Source organism: Ricinus communis, chromosome 3, assembly GCF_019578655.1.
Source record: "Ricinus communis isolate WT05 ecotype wild-type chromosome 3, ASM1957865v1, whole genome shotgun sequence".
NCBI lineage: Eukaryota > Viridiplantae > Streptophyta > Magnoliopsida > Malpighiales > Euphorbiaceae > Ricinus > Ricinus communis.
The window spans coordinates 25,866,882-25,886,526 of NC_063258.1; the positions used below are offsets into that span (position 1 = coordinate 25,866,882).

Below are 19,645 nucleotides of genomic sequence, written 5' to 3' on the forward strand. Positions count from 1 at the left end.
TTCCATTAATGGAATTTTTTTTTAATGAATAATTTTTTTTTATAAAAATTAAATTAAATTAATTATAAATAGTCAAATAAATAAAATAATATATTATCGTTCATATAAATATTATTTTTACATATTTATTATATATAATAATATTATAGATTAATTTAATTATTTTTTACTATAATTAAATATTATTATTGACTTTAAAAAATTATTATTAGTATTAATAATAAATAAATTTAATTTTTATTTCATATTCAACCATACAACAAATAAAATATAATTATTTTATTTTATTTTTCTCTTCCTTTCCATTTCTATTTTCGTACTTATTTTCAACTTTAAACTAATCCATAGCAATTTTAAGTGCATTAATAAAAAGTATTTTAATATTTTTCATTATAATTAAAACGATTTACAGCATCATGAAAAAATAGAAAAGACTGAATAAAAAAAAAAGAAAAAAATAGAAAAGACAGGAGAGAGAGAGAGAGAGAAAGAAAGAATCATCAACTGCAATCCGCAATAAGACATGATCCAATGTTAACCAAGAAACATTTCACATATAACTGAAGAACAAGATGAGTATGGAGGAGAGCACAGCAGTCAAGGAACCGATGGTGAGTGAAGGAGCGGCAGAGGGAGGAAGTGGAGGCGGTGGTACGCCGTTTCCGACTCTGATAGCCACCTTCATACCTTGTTCACAATTTGTGGCTACTGAACAGACAAAGTAGCGAGTACCGTTTGCAGAAAGAAGGACATTTACTCCGCTCGTTGTTATCACTATTCCTGTCTTTGTGCAGTTATTGTATTCCTCTTCTGATGCTACTTCAGTTGCTGTATGTGTCCCAGTCCAGTTGAACACTGATCAAATGGATATATATGTGATATTAATCGTTAGATAGGAGCATTAGTTACAATATATATAAAAGATGAAATAAGATTAATAGTACGGGAGGGCCAAGGGATCATGGAAGGTAGTGAAAGACAAAAACTTATTAAATAAGGACGGAGGAATTCAAACCCAGAATATCTTACTCTCAAAACCAAATACTATGGTCACTTGAATTAAGTTCCAAGTGTATATATTTTAATAAGAGAACTGAAAAAGAGAGAAAATACTTTTTAATTGACATAATTCAATGACAAAAACTTGTAAAAATAGAGGTTTCAGAATACTTCTGCAAAAGCTATATAAAAGATATTCTTCTTGAGAACTGATACTAATTACTAAAATGAGATCCATAAATAAATATGGTGAATAATATCAAATGAGGGCATAATGAGGCTTGTAATAAAGAAATTGAGCTAGAAAGCTTACCAAGAGAATCGCCTATCTGAAATGTCCTGTTGTTAGCCCAATCCTCATAGAATCCAACAGAATTGCTGGGAGGGACAGTCCATCCCAAACTATCTCCAACTGTGTATTTTGTAGCAGCATTTGCGCCTTGTAATAACCCCACTGCAACAACCAAGAATCCCACCAAACCCATCATTCGGCTGCCAGCCATGTTCTTCTGTTTTTCTGTGTTCCTCAGTTCGTCCCCCAATATTCAAGCTGTGAATTTGAGCAATTGGCAAAGAAATAGCAAAGATGATTAAACTGGTGTGAGAACTAGTGGATTTGCATATGCTTTAGACAAGTATATGTAGATTCCAGACGTAAGAGAGAAGTTATTTATATGAGAAGGGCTGGTCACAAATTAAGGCTTGTTCAATCAGTTGCAATTGGAAGCTATGATACGTTGCTAGGAATATCTGACATTGTCAATGCAGATGAATTTTTCAGGTCAAATTATGGATGCCTTAATATTTCCCTTTCTCAACCTTCTTTCAACCTGGTCAAATCCTGCATAAATCCAAGCATTAGGTTCTGAATTTACAAAAATGATATTGCTTCTTTCACTTGACAATTGACAAATGTAAAGTGATCTTGAACGGTAATTTATCAATTTAATCATTAAACATTCTCCAAAATCCATAGAAATTCATTTTTTTTTCTTACTCATCACAAAAAAATATCATTTTAAAAGTGAGCTTAGGATCTTTTCGTATCTAGAAATCTCTAAAAACTATCCGTATGTTATAAACATGTTTAAAATTGTCGTTAGAGTGTTTAAAATAGACTTTTTTTAATTTAATAGATTTATTTTTTTAATAAATTATTTTATCTAGTCCACTTTTTTCGTAAAGATCAATTTAAATGTTCAGAGAGCAGGTTTCCTGCAAAAAAAGCATGAGAACTGGGAATCTCTTGCAATATTGTTACTAAATTTTATCCGGGCTGAACCCCTGCCGGAAATGGAACAGTTAGGAGAGGACATCAAATTGCTTTCAATTAAAGTTCCATTACCAGTCGGAGAATATTAACGAAATTTGCAGAAAAAAGAGATTCCTAATGCACACAAAATTTTCCTTCTATTATCCTAGTCCCAATGTATCAACGAAAACTAGTAAGCTTGTGATACTCGATTCAGGAAAGCTATATAATTCCTACTACATAGAATTAATGATGCAGATTACTGTAACATCACAAGCTGACACATTTCTCACTCTAGAATAAGCTACAACCTGCAGCAGAAATAGTCTACATAAACGAAATTACGGTACTATATAATTCCAATTTACAAGACAATAATACCGAATGCACTGAAATAATTTCTGGCTTTTATCGAGACATTTAAGCAAGGGAACGCAGGAAATATATGACAGCAGCAGTGAGAACTGTAAACAAGGCAGTAGCGCTGCAGGAAGGATTTGCAGAATTTGATGGCGATGATGGTGATGGAGATGATATTCCATTTCCAACTTTGATTGTTACCTTCTGACCCAGTGCGCAGTGTTGTCCAACGGTGCAGATGAAGTAGAGAGTAGAGTTTGCTGTCAGATCGATAGTTACAGGACTAGTTTGCCTGAGTATTCCATTTGTTGTTGTGCAGTTATCGTATTCAGACTTCGATGTTACCTCTAATACGTTGTGTACCTCCGACCAGTTGAATACTGATGTTTTAAAGAAAGAAAAACATATACCCAGTGGTCAGATATGTTAATTAATCCATGGCAAGACACATGTAGTAAAAACTGGATAGATTAGCATGGTGATGAAGTGAGGATCAGCGACCCGATGACATCACATTTTTCTTTCTTTCGTTTTCTTTTACCCTTCTAACAAAACACACCTATTTTACACTAATGGGTAAAATTAAATTTCCTAGAAACTTTTGGTTATGATCACCATATTCAAGACACATGAGAGCATCAATTTGAAAAGATTTTATCTTTTGTTTCAACCAAACAAAGGGGAGTTGAAAAAAGAGAGAAGCAAAAAGAAAGTTTCAAATATGACTTCATGGGAAATAATTTCCTTGTCCAGGTTAAACAAGACCTCAATTAACACGCCATCTTTCGAAGTTAATTATTAAATCTTGGCGAAGCCCTTTTGGATTTTTAATGAATTAATCTTACAACCAGAGAAGGATCACTTTCTCTCTCTCTCTCTCTCTCTCTCTCTCTGCCCCCCTTTTGAATTGAAGTCACATGTCATTGACAATTGAAATCGGAAAAGCCATGTCCAGTAACTCTGGGAAAATGAGTTTATAGCTATCGATTTTTTTAAATTTAATATTAGAATTAGTTATATAATATATATTACACCCTGTGCAGTCTATTATGCTAAATTCTTAAGACCCAATAAAAACTTTTAAAATTATACATAAAACAAATGTAAAAGACTTGGAAAAAGAATATGGGAATAGTGTATGGTTACCTATGGAATCACCAACCTGGAAAGTTTTATCGCTAGCCCACTCGTCGTAGAAGGAAGCGTTGGAAGGAACTGCCCAACCGATACCATCTCCAACTGTAAACTTTGTTGCAGCGGCTGTGCTGTCCAGTAAAGGCAGCAAAACTATCAAGAACCCAATCCACCGGCGACCCATTCTCTTATATTATATGTGTTCTACAGGTCGACCCCGGAATGCACAAATTGCTGCTGTCTTTTGGCATTGTATTATAAATAAATATATGGAAGAGATTAAAAGCATATGACAAGAGATTGCGCATGCATATTTGCCATATGTCTTCCAGTCCTCTCGTTTTAGACGTATTACGTGTTCTAATATCATTTATTTATGATTTCAGACATTGATAAGCGACTCTACGTGTGTTTGCTGCCACATATTTTCGACTTCACTCTTCACTTTTGATGCCATATCTTAATATATATATATATATATATATATATATATATATATATATATATATATATATATATATATATATATATATAAAGAAAAAATATTATATTATATTTTAAATTACTATTATTAATAAAATTAAGTTATATTATAGAAAGAATGTATTCAGATTCTTTGTATATATTACAATAAAATAAATAAATATTACAAATATTTTATATTTTTATATGATTGATAAATATTTTATTATTTGAAATTAATAAATTATATAATTTATATATAGATTTAATATATAAGTGGAGCAGATGTCAAGTTCAGTAAATAAATTTTTAAATTATAATTTTTTTAATTATAAATTATATTTTTAATTTTAAGTGTAGTAGTATGGACGATATTTTCCACAATATGATTAAACAAATTAAGCAGCGTGAAAGAAAGGTGCGTGTCAAGATTTGGCCACTCTGCATAGCATACAGCCACAGAGCATTATTGTGAAATGTACATAAAAATTAACAATTGCAACTAACGACAATGATAACCAACATATAGTCCATTCTTTTTATATTTAATCTTCTTAAATTAATAATTTTATTAATTAATAGATTTTTAAAGATTGATTATCAGTGGATATATTTAGATGAAAAATACTACGTATTAAATACTTATGATTGGTGATAAATCTAGGATTTTAGAGATTATTGAATATAAAGAATTTTATAAGTTATCAAATTTAAAATATTATTTTTTAAATAGGTGACACGCAGAAAAATAGAAAAGTATTTTTTTTCTTTATAAAAATTTGACTTGATTATCAATTAAATTCTAAATTTTATAACTTTAATAATTTTATTTAATTATTTTAAAATTTTAAAATAAATAATTATATTTTTAATTTTTTAGAAATATTTTTGAATGTCAATTTTTAAAATTTTATGATAAAAAAGATAACATGGTAACTCAATTCTACTTAAAAAAAAAATTTGAATTAACAAAATAATTTATCTTAGACTTAACAATATGACTATTTCAGGTTTTACAAATGTGCATTCTTTCATATATCTTACATTTAAATGCAATAGATTTTTTTTGATTTGCTAAATTTTTTTTGAGTAAATATAATTGACTTATCATACCGTTTTTCTCATTATAAAATTTTAAAAATTATGAGTATACATGTGCATCTTTTCACATACCTTACATTTAAACGCAACAAATATTTTGCTGACCCGCTAATTTTTTTTGAATAAACATAATTGACTTGTCACGCTGTTTTTTTCATCGTAAAATTTTAAAAATTACTACTACACATATGCATCCTTTTATATATATTATGTTTAAACACAATAAATATTTTGTTGACTCGCTAATTTGTTTCGAATAAACATAATTACTTGCCACTTTAGTTTTTTATTGTAAAATTTAAAAAATTATTGAAAAATACTTTTAAAAATAAATCAAAAATATAAATATTTGTTTTAAAATTTTAAAATAATTAAATAAAATTATTAAAAAGTATAAAATTTAAAATTTAATTAATAATTAGTCAGAAAAAATATGCGGTTAACGCGAAATCATATTTTTTTCTTAGTAATCAATGTTGTCGATTGAAGTTTACAAATGTGGGTTGCTTTAAAATATTAGTCTTGTAAGGATATTACTAAAGAGATAAAATTATTTTTGGTACGTCAAACTCTCGGCTAAACAATAATACTATCATACAGAATTTAAAACAAGAAATAAAATAGAAGTCGTGCATGAGAATTAAATAAAATATAATTAGGATTTGGTGATAATGCAAAATAAAGATCCCCTGGTAAAGTGTCGTCAGAGATGTTGGTAATTCAACGGCGTCGTTTGATCTAATGAATATGGCTGTTCATTTAAAGCTACTTTTATCATTTAGGATAATCTAACTATGAAGCTATATATACAAATTTTGACACGTTTGGAACATGAAAATCTGACAAGTCCACACATAATTAGCAAATGTCAAGGAGGAGGGAATTAGTGGGCAAAACACACGCGCTACTTTTTATTCAAGGGGTACACCCGGGCCAGACTTTCTCGTCTATCAGACTACATACTTCTCCACGAAGCAAATGACCGTTAACTTTTTCTTTTTTGTTATAGAAATTTTACCTTTGACGATTAATCTCTGTAGCATCTGAAGTCTCAAAGGCATAGTTTGATCTCCTTCTCAAGTCTTTGAATGTGGAGCACCGTCATTTTTTATCATTATTTATTAATCACTTTGGATGATTACTAATGACTGATTGATGGATGTGGTGTGTAAAAAAAAAAAAGAAGTTGCCATAAATTACATAATTAATAGGAAAAATAAAAGATGTAATAAAAAACTGATATTCAAATATGTATGGAAAAAGCACAGCTCTTTTTTAATTTGATGACCTAATAAGGCCGTCCTAGATGACTTGATTAGCCTTCATTTCCGTTATGTGCAGTAAATATCTTCAAAGGCGTCAATTGTTGGCTGAGCAACCATATATCTACCAGCCTTTCAAATCAGTTAATTATGGACCCAAGACATTTAGGTAAGATGTGAACAAATTGTATTTGAATATTTCCATAGTTTCAATCTTTGTAATTTTCAATTCCGATTGTTTACACTTAAGTTTCGTATTTGTAATTCAGACGTCAAGAACCTGACAAATATATAACGAAATGGGTCTGCAAGATTGGAGATCATATTATGAATGATGCACCTTTTTCTTTTTTTTTAATTGATGGGAGTTCCGTTGGCATGGATTACATTATATGACAGGGATAATTATCTTTTTATATTTATATTGGTCATAACAAAAAAAAGAAATGAAAACTCACCTAATAGACTATTGATTTAAGCAGTAACCGGTGCATATTAGGAATGATGCACCTTTTTCAAGTTCCAGAAAATATATATATTTTTTATTGCAATAATGAGGTATCGCCGATGATATACTGTGTACACAAAAAGACTTTGCAAAATCAAATTAGCTGAAATGTGAAAAACAGCTTTATTGAATGTGAAAAACTCAATCTGTATGACAATATTACAAATCGGAATGAATAACACACACACACACAGACCCGCACTAATACTAATTTAATTAGTCAATTCTTGATCACATATAGTACAAGAAAGCTACAACAATTGACAAGAAAGTAGCAGAGAGACCAGCAACACCAAGTGATTTAGCAGAGCTGTCGGATGGAGGTGGGGCATTGGCACCTGCAGGAGATGGGGAAGAAGGGGTGGTTGGGGATGGAGGAGTGGTGGAGGTGGTAGGTGGAGTTGCCGTGGTGGTTGGTGGAGTGGCAGTGGAAGATGGCGTTGGTGCAGAAACTGGAGTGGAAGAGGGTGCTGAAACAGGAGTAGGGGATGGGGCCGGAACAGGTGTAGTGGTGGACTGAGGTGGAGGTGAAGGAGATGATGGTTGTGGGGCTGGAGCTGGAGTTGTTGCAGCACTAACATTGATCATCAACTTCTGACCAGCACTGCAGTGACCAGTAAAATTGCAGATAAAGTAGTGTTCGCCGGAAGCATTGATAGTGATTCTTGCTGGACTAGTGATTGCCAGTGAAATAGGGTTGGCTGATGCACAAGCATCGTAATCAGCCTTTGAAACCTTAGCCACATCATGTATGTTGTTTGCAAAGTTAAACACTGCACAAACAATAAACAAAAGAAAAATTCACACATTCAGATCCATTGTCCAATCTTATAATATATAATAAAGTCTAAAACATATATCACATTTCTTTGATTCTTACCAAGAACGTCACCAGCGGCAAATGTTTGGTTCGCAGCCCATGTGGAATAAACTGTAGCGCCACCGGGAGGAATGGTCCAGCCCACAGCACCACCCACCACATGGGTTGTTGTCTGTGCGATCGAGCTCTGAACAAAACCAGCTACAATAATTGCAGCAAGAAATGCCATACTTGATGTTCTTGCCATTGATGATATTGTGTTGTTTATGGTCAGGTCGCCCCTGTTCTTTTTCAATTACTCTTGCTGCTGTCCTGTGGAGTGTTACAACTTTGTTTTTTCCTTTGTACAAAACGACTGTGAGATGTTTAAGGCCAATTATTTGCCAATTTATAGACAGAGCTGTGAGGCCTTAAGGACAATGGCATGAGCACGTGACTGATTTTGGGCGGTCAGATGGAGTACGCGCGTTTGGTTTTCAGAGGTCTGATCGAGTTTAGGCTAATTCGTGAAGGGCGGCTGTGATATGGGACTCGGGGGAAATTATTTGAGGAGATTTCCGCGTCAGGACCCTACCAAACCTTAGACTTTTAAAGGACGTTTACAAGTCGATGACTTTCTTTTGTTTTTGGCTTTTTCTTTGGTTAGCAGTGTGAAATGAGGCAGTTTTGACCAATTAAATAATGGTAATGCTACCGGTGAATGGGCCACAATCTTGGAAGAAATTGGTGCCATGGAAGTTTCCTGGGTATCCAAAGGTGGAAAAGAAGCATGTGAACTTGGACACATGGACTTTTATATTCTAACACCACTTTGTATTAATTCCAGTGTGGGTTCTTGGAATCATAATCTAAAATTATATAAGTTTCACATTAGTTTAGCAGAGGATACATCCAAATCGTCCAAAGATATCAATAATGAGCTCAATGGAAATTAGTAACAGTTAGAAACTTAAGGCATATGCAGAAATAATTCAATGACAAAAAGTAGGCAGACAAATGCTTCACATGGTAGGAAAATTAATTACTTCTCATCAGTTGGAGTCCGAATTCTGATCTCTAGAACCTTAAGATCTCAACATTCAAATTCAATCATTAATCAATTAATAAAATAAATTTAATCATTTTTTAAATTAATTACTTTTTCTTGCAACTATCTAGAACAATCTGAAATCGTTTGTACCAACCCAAGTCAAAAAAAAAATGGACACTAGATATGGTTTTATAGTGAGAAATTTTTTTTTAATATATATATATATATTGATATATAATAACTTGAGAGTCAAATTTGACTTTTCATTAAGAGGGTATAAAATAAATATCAATAGAAAAAAAATTAATTTCACATAAAAACGGGTTCATGCCTCCTTCTCTTTCTTTTTCTTTCTTTTTAATTAATAAAACAAGGAGTTTAAATATAAAATATCAAAAGAAAAACAAAAATTAGTCTTAAAAAGAGAGATTTGATGGTTAGATAAGACTATTTATAGATATAAATACTATATTTATATTTCACCGAATAAAATAAAAAAACACTATTTTTATTTTTTATACATGAAATAAGAAAAAAGAGATTTAAATTTAAAAGTTTATTTAAATCAAAATGTACATCTATGACCGATTAAATACACCGGTGACTATCATCCAAAAGTAGTGGCATTGAGGGTTGACTATTTCATCTTTTGAGACAGCATGCATATTGCTCCAATATGTGAGCATTAACAGAGCAAAGCACCCTCTTTTAGATATGTAATAATCATCTTATTTAATAAATCAACCTTCATAATATTAATCAAATACTGAACTGAATTGATAAATTAACAAACTCACTAAATCATCATTAAGCCCGGGTTTAAAGAAGTTAAAAGTAAAATAAAATGCTGCAATGAAGAGTAAATTCTTCGTCTATACTTTTGACTATATGTTATAATTTAGCATTTGACTGTCTGAAAGGAATGTGTGAGGGAATTTACAAGTTTACAACGCTATTCATGCTTTATTTTATTTATTAAATATGTATGCTAATTGGATCAATTTACACCGTTATGTTTTATACAGGTACGATAATTGCCATATGAAAAAAGTCAAAATATATTATCAGAGTATTTTATTCAGAAATTTAATTCAGCTGATAGCTGTTTCTCACTTAACAATTATATTAAAGTGTTTCGTAAAAACTTAAGAAACAACAGTTGATAGTTAATTTAGTCCCAATCAGCTACTGATTGTATCAGCTCTATTTTAGAGCTTTTTTTATCAATTGATAGCTAATTTGATTTGATTTATTTATTTAGACACTATTATCCTTATTAAAATTATTAACAATAGATCTCATATAAATTTTAATATTTTAAAATTATTCTTAATAGTTAAATAATTGTAATATTTAAAATTAGAAATTTTTATTACTAAAATCTAAATTTAAATTTCTACTTTTAAAATAATTTTTATAAATATTTTAATAATAAATACAATTGAGTTAAAAAAAACTAACTATAATATTTTTAATTATTATAAGTTATTTTTATTAATTTATACCGTTAAAAATAATATAATAAAATAAAATATTCTTAATAATAAATTATATTTTCAATAGTCGTTTAACATACTAACAGTAACAACTAATAAAATTCTACTCAACGATTTAATTTATCAGTCATCAGCTGAATCAAACAGACTTTATATATTAATATTAAAATAAATCTTAATTTTTTTAATTTATTTTTCTCACATCCATCATCTTGTATGATTTTTGCTTGTTATAATAAAATACAATCTCATGGTAGAGGTAGCACGAACTTCTAGTCTTAATTTTCTATACTCATTTTATATGTAGACGAAGAAATATTCTTTTTTCTTTTTCTTTGTTTGTAATATAGGAAAGTTGTATAATAAAAATACACAGGTTTTTTTTATCATTAATCTGCTATCATAAAAGAGTATAAACTTGGTTCAAAAATAGGAAAAATTTGTAAATTCTCTTTGCAGTTTATAAAATTTTGATCAGCATGATGCAATCTAATGCCTAACTTTAGACTAAATAACTTTTGTAAATATTGATGTATCTAGAAGATTCCATAAACTCAAGAAATTATATTTTTATTAATAATATTATTTACTAATTTTCCTATAAAAGAATTATTTAGACTTGTGTTTACAGCTAATAGTGCATATTTTTCAAAGATTAACATTCTTTTACATATCAAAATAATTCTATCAAATAGTAATCTATTTAAAATAACTAAGAGTTCAGCCATACATGTATATACAACAGCTTTTTACTGCCAATGAACTCTTATATAATTTGTATTAAGTACCACTAGTATATATAATGTCTTCCAAGTCAGCAGAGCACATGTATGGCTTAAAGAAAGAAGAATCAAACAGCTAAGACCTCCTAATCTATAAAAATTAAAGTATGTTCATAAAAAATTGTTCTGAAAAACCCTTTTCTGGTACTCTGCGTTGGCCGCCAATCTCATTTCACTTCCACCCCTGAAAGGAACTCTCTTGCTTGCCAACCCTTTTGCTAGTCTTTTAACAAATCAATTAAATTCAAAAGTTACTCTTCTTACCTTATTAATTAGTCATATAATTAAGTTTCTTATAAAAGTGGAAGAGTTGTGTCCCAATAAAAGGACCCAATTGATCTCTATGGAGTTTTGGTTATACATGCCACTTTCAGAAATGTAAACAGTCCTAAATAAATTTGTTCGTTTCCAACCCGATGGCTGTAATTTATCCTATTAAGTAGTCTTCATTGGGACTCTTAGTTTATCAACTAAATGAATAAATAAACAAACAAATAAATAAATAAATAAATAAATTTGGAAGATCCCCAATCGAAAAAGGATGTTATCCAAACGCATTTCAAGTAATTGGAAGATCCCCAATGAAGAAGCCCATTATAAAATAAGGCAGTATGTATATATATAAATGTGATCAACTTCCTTTTCAATGGTTCTCCAAGAATTTTTATTTTCATGAGAAAACCTGAAATTGGTAATGCCTTTTAATGCGATCACAACAAATCTCTACCCTACAAAAATCTTGTAATCATTACAGGATGCATGCTAACAATCACAGCTCAAGATGCACGAGTTGTGATAATAATAACAAGATCTGGCTATCTGAAAATACTAGTCTGAAAGCAGAAAAATACTAGGATGCATGAGTTTGTAGAATTTTCCTCCTCGCTTTTCCTTCCAATTATTATATATGAAGATACTCCAAAACTTCGAAGTACCAGAAACAAAAGCAAAAGACTATGTAAATACAAGAATGAACATACTGAATGTGCGACCTGAGATTCTGATCATGATACAATTACAGGAAAAATAAGTTCTTCCAAGGGGAAACTCATCACTGAAAAATGCACTTCTGCATGCGAAAATTGGGCTTTATTTATTTGCCGTGGTTGGGCTTTATAATATAAGAACGGAATTATTAAGTTGTTGGACTCATAAGCATAACCAGGCTTGGCATTTATTAATAGTCTAACAGAAATTTACCAGACGGACCTCAGGTGTCCTTCTTGGTGAAGAAGATTGCAAATTACAACTTTTATATCTATAAAAGATTCAGATCTAAATCTTTTTAATTTCTTTTGTTGATCTTCGAGTGGAAAGTATTACATTTTGTGAGTTGTATTTTTTTTACAGTTATTTCTTTTCAAAAATTTCTTATCTAGGCTTAACTTATATATAAACCAAATCAATAAATGATTAATATATATTCATTAATTTTAAATAGTACAGTATTTATTAATCATCAAATATCGAAGTGCAAAAATGCTCATATATAAACATCATTCTCCTAATTATTATAGTATATACATCATATTTAAGTAAGAAGTTCTCCTTTCTTTTTTAAAATTGTACTGTAAATATTTTCTAAATAATACGTGAACTTTTATTATTATTTAAAAAATAAGGATTAAAGCATAAAAATGATGATTTTTTTGACAATATTTTTACTAGATATACATAATAGGTATGAGGGAATCTGATACAAAAAGGAAAAGACAAATACAATACATATGCATCTAATTTAAGCTCCAAATATAACATCAAGAAGGAAACCTCCAACTAGAGCTAGAAAAATTGCAGAAGCATAAAATGCTTTCTTTTCTCAAATCTTGTTGTTGATCACTTCTAAAAATATATTCAAGCTAGACTTTAGGTTTAAAATCATTCTTCTGCACTATGGGGCATGTGAAGCTGTTTAAACAATTTGGAGAGTAAATTCAAAAGTCCAAAATGACCATTCTAATAATCCCAAGATAAATCTAGAAGCCCCGAGTGAGAGATATCACTTGCCTACTTTCTACTCATATGTTTGTTGTTAAAAGATTTGATTGCTCTCCAAGTGTTGTTTGATCATTTATGTATTTCAAATATTTTATATTTATATATTTTTAGACAATAAAAAAATAATATGATATAATATATTCAATTCATTTGATCATTTAATATAACGCATTCAAAATCTTCACAAAGCATTTAAAATATTAAATGAATCTTTTATTTTTAGAAATAATGTCTGAAATTGAGAATTTGAATAAAATTCTTTTATTTTTTTTTTCTAATTAGTAAAATTAATTTTTTTATTCTGATTTATAAAAATAAGAACTCATTCAATATAGATGTGAGAATCTTAACTCAAGATGTCTATTTTCTAGCTGCAAATACTTTTATTACTCGAGCTAGTTCTCAATTGTGATAACTTTAATTTTATATCCTGAGCTATCCATAGAGAAACTAAAGTTAGGAGAACCGGCTCTAAATTAATTGGCTAGGACACTATCAATTGATTTAACCATGCTTGGCTGTATGATTGATTTCATATTGAAATGTTTTCAGCAGTTCTCAAATCTCAAATTAATTAATATACTAAGTAGCCCAAAAAAAAAAAAATCAAAGAAAGAAACAAACAGCAAAATAATAACAATCATCCTAAAATGACCATGGCAAAAGGCCCAAAATATACAACAAGATCTATATATAAATATGTATATATATCTCAACGAAAAAGAATAATCAACAATATCTACTAATACAATGATATAATCACAGACCAATGGAGAGCACAACAAAAATATCAAACTTAAATAAAAGCTGTACTGTATATATAGCCAGCTAGTATGTGCACAGGTGTGCTAATGCCTCTAGAACAAAGCCATGGAAATGGACACAAGGGTAATGAAGAATCCAGCAACAGCAGGAGATGGAGCCGAGCTAACTGGGGGAGCTGCAGGACCCTCTGTGACAAGACTGCTTATGCTACTGCTGCTTGTAGGTGGATTGACGATGCCAGAAGGCGGAGCCAGTACGCCGCCGGTACCAGTGCTGGCTACCACTCTGATGGCAAGCTGTTGACCCAAGATGCAGCGGTTTGGGTAGGTGGAAGTGAAGAAATAATCACCGGTGGCATTGAGTAAGATATTTGCGGGGCTTGTCGACCAGACTTGGATGGTGCTATTGGTGTTGCATGTCTCATAGGCTTCTTTTGTCACTAGAGCAACATCTTGTAGTCCATCCACGAAGTTGAAAACTGCATCAAGTAACAGTTGAAAAACACCAATTCAATGTTAGAAACATAAAGCAATACATGAACAGTTTTAACGTAAATGAATATTTAAAATTCAAATTTTAATTTAATTAGAAAATACTCACTCTTGACGTCTATTGTTATAAAAGTAAAACAATACGTCAAGCATTATTATTTAACTATTTATTGTCAAAAAGCTAAAAGAAAAAGATTATAGAACAACTGCACCATTGACTTTACCTAGAACGTCTCCAACTATAAAAGTCTTGTTATAGGCCCAAGTCATATAAGCAAGGGCACCACCAGGAGGGACAATCCAACCCATTCCATCTCCAACGGTGTAGGTCACTGGGGCTCTATTCGGGACCGGTGAAGGAGCCGTGTGAGGACCAGGACTGGGATAGGGTCCAGGAGCAGTTACATATATGGCTAATCTCTGGCCTAATGGGCAATGTTTGTCCATTGTAGAGATAAAGAAGTATGCACCAGTAGTATCTAAGGTAAAATTTGCAGGACCAGTTGTTTTAAGGGCGATGGGATTTGTTGAATTGCAGAACAGGTATGCTTCTTTTGTCACCCTTGCTACGTCTTGCTGTCCAGTTGTGAAATTGAACACTGAAATATAATAAAAAGGAAAAGAAATGCACTGTTTTTGTAACTTTCCAAGTACAAAATATTCATAAAAGAAATTGTCAATATATGAATTAAGTAATTTCCGGATACACGTACCGAGAACGTCACCGACGGTGAAGGTATTAATGGCAGCCCAAGTAGCATAAGCGAGGTCGCCTCCTGGAGGCACCAGCCATCCTAAGCCATCTCCAACAACAAGGGTCTTGGCCGTAGTGGTGTTTAGAAGTGAAGCAAATGCAATGGCTAAAATTGCTACACTGACTATTTTAGACATCTTTTTTCTTTTTTTGTTTACTAGTGCCTCTAACTTTCTCCTACTTTTTGTTGGTTTTGGAACTTAAGCCTAATTGTCAGCAAATTCCTGACCCCATCCTTTATATAGAGTAGGATCTCCTAATAATTAATAATCTTTTTTTTTTATTTTTTTATTATCAAAGATATGGAATTGAATAAAATACTCAAGAGAAGATTATATAGTTGTAATTAACAACCCATTCTTCTTCTAAGAATTTGTTTTCAAAAACCCCTCTTCCAAGAAAATAAATTTAAAAAATAAATCAAGCAATTGCAAAGAAGTTTTGATCATTTTGACAAATTCCCGCATAGAGTTTAATAGAATTTTATTGCCCCTTTGCCATAGACTTCTGGGTTCTAACCTTCCTTTTAATTATTTGTGTATTTCTTGTCTTGAATCTATTGGGTAGTTTCAATTTGATCTAGAAGCAATACATAGAATCAAATCAAATTGGGTTTATTGGTGTAGGTCAATTAGCATTATATAAATATAATTGATAGAGACATAAATATGTAAACAATGACTTGGGACATACGATTTTTCATGACATTGGCTTATATAATTTCTTGTTCAATATTATTTTTATTTACTGAGATAAAAATCAAAGTACAAATACACATTTGTCAAATCACAATTGCCGCGTTTATTGACTATTTCTACACTTGGAAAGATTGTTAATATTTAATAGGAGTTTAGGTTATATAGTCAAAGTTGTGTGTATTATTTTTGTGACCCTAATTCTACATTTAGCTTCTAATTATGTACAAATCTGCGACCATGATTTAGTTGAATGTATCAACTACAGATGTTACTATATCTTTTAATAAGATGGATATATTTTTCTAAACTTCTAAAAACCTATTAGTAATCCAATTAATTAAAAAAAAATAATAGAAACCTATTAGTAAATTTATTCAGCTCTCTACTTTACATATCTTATGATATACTTTTTCACACTTTTATATATTTTATAATATAAAATATAAAAATACTATATATGTTATGATATAATATAGGAGCACCGTAACTTATAATGCAGTGATTTTGTTGTCCAAATGCGTTGATTAAGTAGACTTGGCAACTTGCTGTCATCATTCCTTTTTAAATCTATGAAGTATTGGAGACTTTTGAATACCAAACATGGTGTCCAGATTCTGATGTCTCATTACATTCTTCAGGATTAGTGGGATTAAAAGACAACTCTCTCTCTCTCTGCCGCATGCGCCTGTTACAGTATTCATTTTCTCTTTGGCGTTTAGCCCTCGTAAACATTTTAATATGCATAATTCAAATAAAATTATTTTAATTTTACTCAAACTCATCTTCTATTTGTCAATTACTTATTACTTCTATAATTTGAATTAATAAAGTTAGTGATCAAATATATCCGTCTCGAAAAACAAGATAGACATATACTATCAAGTATGCACGTTCAGAAATTTATGTCTTCTGCTTAAAATGTCAAACGAATTTGAGACTTGATAACTGATGAAGCAGGTTAGCATAATATATTCATGTGGGGCTATAATTTTTACCGTTAGCATATTATTTAATTGATTCAAATACAAAATACCCTAAATCACAAGAAAATTATTAAACAATGTATATGGGAGTTTATGTTCTTTCACTCACAAAATATAATTTGTAGAAGAAAAATATGAAATTCATCATACATGACATGAAACATTTGTAAGAAAACAATAATAATCGTTCTATATATCCTCTTGTTAATTATATTCGTTATACGGTTGAGAAAAACTGTTGGTGGGTCTTTTTCATTTAAATCACCTTTTTTTGTTTTTGTTTTTCCAGGTAATAGAGTCATGCTCTTTTGTCATCATTTTGGAATTAACATACCATTTCAACTTAGACAAGAATATTTAATAGGCCTTGTGTGATCATGTTCCATATGTTCAATATTTAAATAAATAGCACCTTGTCTCTTTTTTTTTTTTTTTTTCTCATATTCATTTCTCATATAAATAAGTGATTTAAACTGAATAATTACCTCAGCTTTCTCTAGTAAATATTTATTAAGCCACATTATAAATGCCAAGTTCAGGTCAATACAAAATGGAAAAATAACATTTGCAAATCGTATATAATATAATCATTAAATAAACAAGTAAAGAAAGATGTTTCATTTGATTATTGTTACCTAAAGAGAAAACCCTGGAAAGAAGCTACACCAGTTCTTTTCTTAAGTGAGACAACCCCATTAATATCTAGAATGGTAGAATCATTCTTTGTTTGGTGAGTGTTCGTTTTCATGTACTTCATAAGTAATCTCACAGAGTATCTATTAGTTCATTGGCAAAATGCATATCTTGAAACTTGAATTTTTAGAGTTTGCTCATATAAACAGCTGCAAACATTTATTTGTTTAATTATTATTAACTTGGTGCATAATAGGAAAGTCGATATGTGATGGAAACACTGATACATACATATGCAAAACTCTTTTCAAATATTTATTTAAGTGTTTATAATTCCAATAATATATTATATGAGATAATCCCAAACATTAAATAAATTTCAAATGACACAATTGTTGTCTCACAATAAGTGAATAGTCTTATATAATAGAACATATGATTCTTAATCTAAAGGATTTACTTAATTGTAAGTATAAAACCTGGAAAAAGTTTTCGAAAGTAGATGTGCATATTTGATAACATGATAGTAAAAGATTCATATATAAGAAAAAAAACCTGAAAAGCTTATTGCTCATTAAAATGGAGGATCTTTAATATACGAAAATTTTCATTTATATCAGAGTTTGTGGTGGACCAAATAATTAAACCCACATTCATGTGATATATTCTAAAATCAAATTTAGGTAAGAATTTCTCTCAGTAAATTTTATTTAAAATTAAATATAAAATTAGTTAACACAGAATTGTTATAAATATTTTAATTATAAATAATTATATAAACTAAGTTTATGAAAAATATTAATAGAGTGTTTAATATTGTATTTATAATATTTTAAAAAGTAACGATAAATTAAATATTTCTAATTTTTTTAAATTTTTTAATATTTTAAAATAATGGGTTCAAAAATATTTATTAGTATAATAATATAAAAATTATTTTAATATTAATTAATTTTTAATATTATATAAATTAATACTGTAAATAAAATTAATATTACTATATTTTAGGATTAAAAATCTATATCTATGTGCATCAATTCCTGTAATATAATTTTTTTTGACATGTATACTTAATATTTTGTCACATATAATTCTTATTTTATCATGTATACTTATTTTGACACATAGAATTTAACATTATGCATAATGGTATAATTTTTATATTAATTTTTAATTAATAAATTACATTCTTAATTAAATAATAATTCTATCCTAAGTAATAGTATTTTAATTATATTTTAATATTATATTAATTAATATATTGATTTTCTAATTAGATAATAATTTTAATTCTAGAAGATAATATTTTAAATTAATTTTTGTATTATTGCACTATCTTAAAATATTAAAAATATTAAAAATTGATATTTGAAAATATTTAATTCGCTGTTATCTTTAAAATATTATAGATAAATATTAAATATTAAATATTCTATTAAAATTTATCTATAAATTTAATTTTATAATTAAAATAATAACTACGGTCGTGCAACATATTGGTGAACGACTAGCATATACTAAAACGGGAGTAAAGAGAAACTAAAACAGGAAGCCATGCAGAAAAAAATACTCTCCTAAAATTTAGATAAATAAATAAATTTTAAATTTATAATTAGTAAAAGAAAATATATAAATAATTTAACTCAAATAAAAATCTTTATACCCATATAGGTTACTTTGGCTATATTTAGACTTTAATTCACTCTCAAATTTGAATTATTATTGTTACTATTATAGCTGACCATTATATTAAAAATTTTGGATACTTATTTTTTTCTATTATATTAACGAGATAATTTTGATGATAAGATAAAAGTAAAATTTATTGTTTATCATCTCATCTCATCAATATAAATATAGATTTTATATTTTTCTTATAATTAATTGCATGTATTATAATTCTATACAAATATATATTTTTTGCTTATATAATTCATCTCATTGATTCATTTATATATCTCTTTATTGGTTTGGAAAAATAATACTCCTTAAGTGAGCCATCCAAAAAGGAGAATACATGAGGATAACATAGTTGTATATTTTCTATTTTTTTTTTTTTCATATTCAGCTCTTATCATATAAATTATATGATTATTTAGTGAGTTATATTATATATA

At 29.2% G+C, this 19,645-nt stretch overlaps 3 protein-coding genes across 3 annotated transcripts; all 3 read right to left on the reverse strand.

The window, feature by feature from the left end:
• Window positions 1–482: 482 nt before the first annotated feature.
• LOC8270213 (stellacyanin) lies at window positions 483–2,327 on the reverse strand. Its single transcript, XM_002527144.4, has 2 exons — window positions 1,313–2,327; window positions 483–855 (listed from the first exon to the last, which is right to left on the reverse strand). The coding sequence occupies exons 1-2, from the start codon at window positions 1,500–1,502 to the stop codon at window positions 551–553; spliced, it is 495 nt and encodes a 164-aa protein (XP_002527190.1). The 5' UTR covers window positions 1,503–2,327; the 3' UTR covers window positions 483–550.
• A 136-nt stretch (window positions 2,328–2,463) lies between these two features.
• LOC8270214 (cucumber peeling cupredoxin) lies at window positions 2,464–4,008 on the reverse strand. Its single transcript, XM_002527145.4, has 2 exons — window positions 3,758–4,008; window positions 2,464–2,991 (listed from the first exon to the last, which is right to left on the reverse strand). Exons 1-2 carry the CDS (start codon window positions 3,927–3,929, stop codon window positions 2,672–2,674), a joined length of 492 nt encoding a protein of 163 aa, XP_002527191.1. The 5' UTR covers window positions 3,930–4,008; the 3' UTR covers window positions 2,464–2,671.
• A 3,169-nt stretch (window positions 4,009–7,177) lies between these two features.
• LOC8270216 (mucin-5AC) lies at window positions 7,178–15,417 on the reverse strand. The gene is made up of 5 exons (XM_025158779.2): window positions 15,174–15,417; window positions 14,685–15,059; window positions 14,065–14,447; window positions 7,959–8,193; window positions 7,178–7,851 (listed from the first exon to the last, which is right to left on the reverse strand). The coding sequence occupies exons 1-5, from the start codon at window positions 15,349–15,351 to the stop codon at window positions 7,310–7,312; spliced, it is 1,713 nt and encodes a 570-aa protein (XP_025014547.1). The 5' UTR covers window positions 15,352–15,417; the 3' UTR covers window positions 7,178–7,309.
• Between the last annotated feature and the right edge of the window lie 4,228 nt (window positions 15,418–19,645).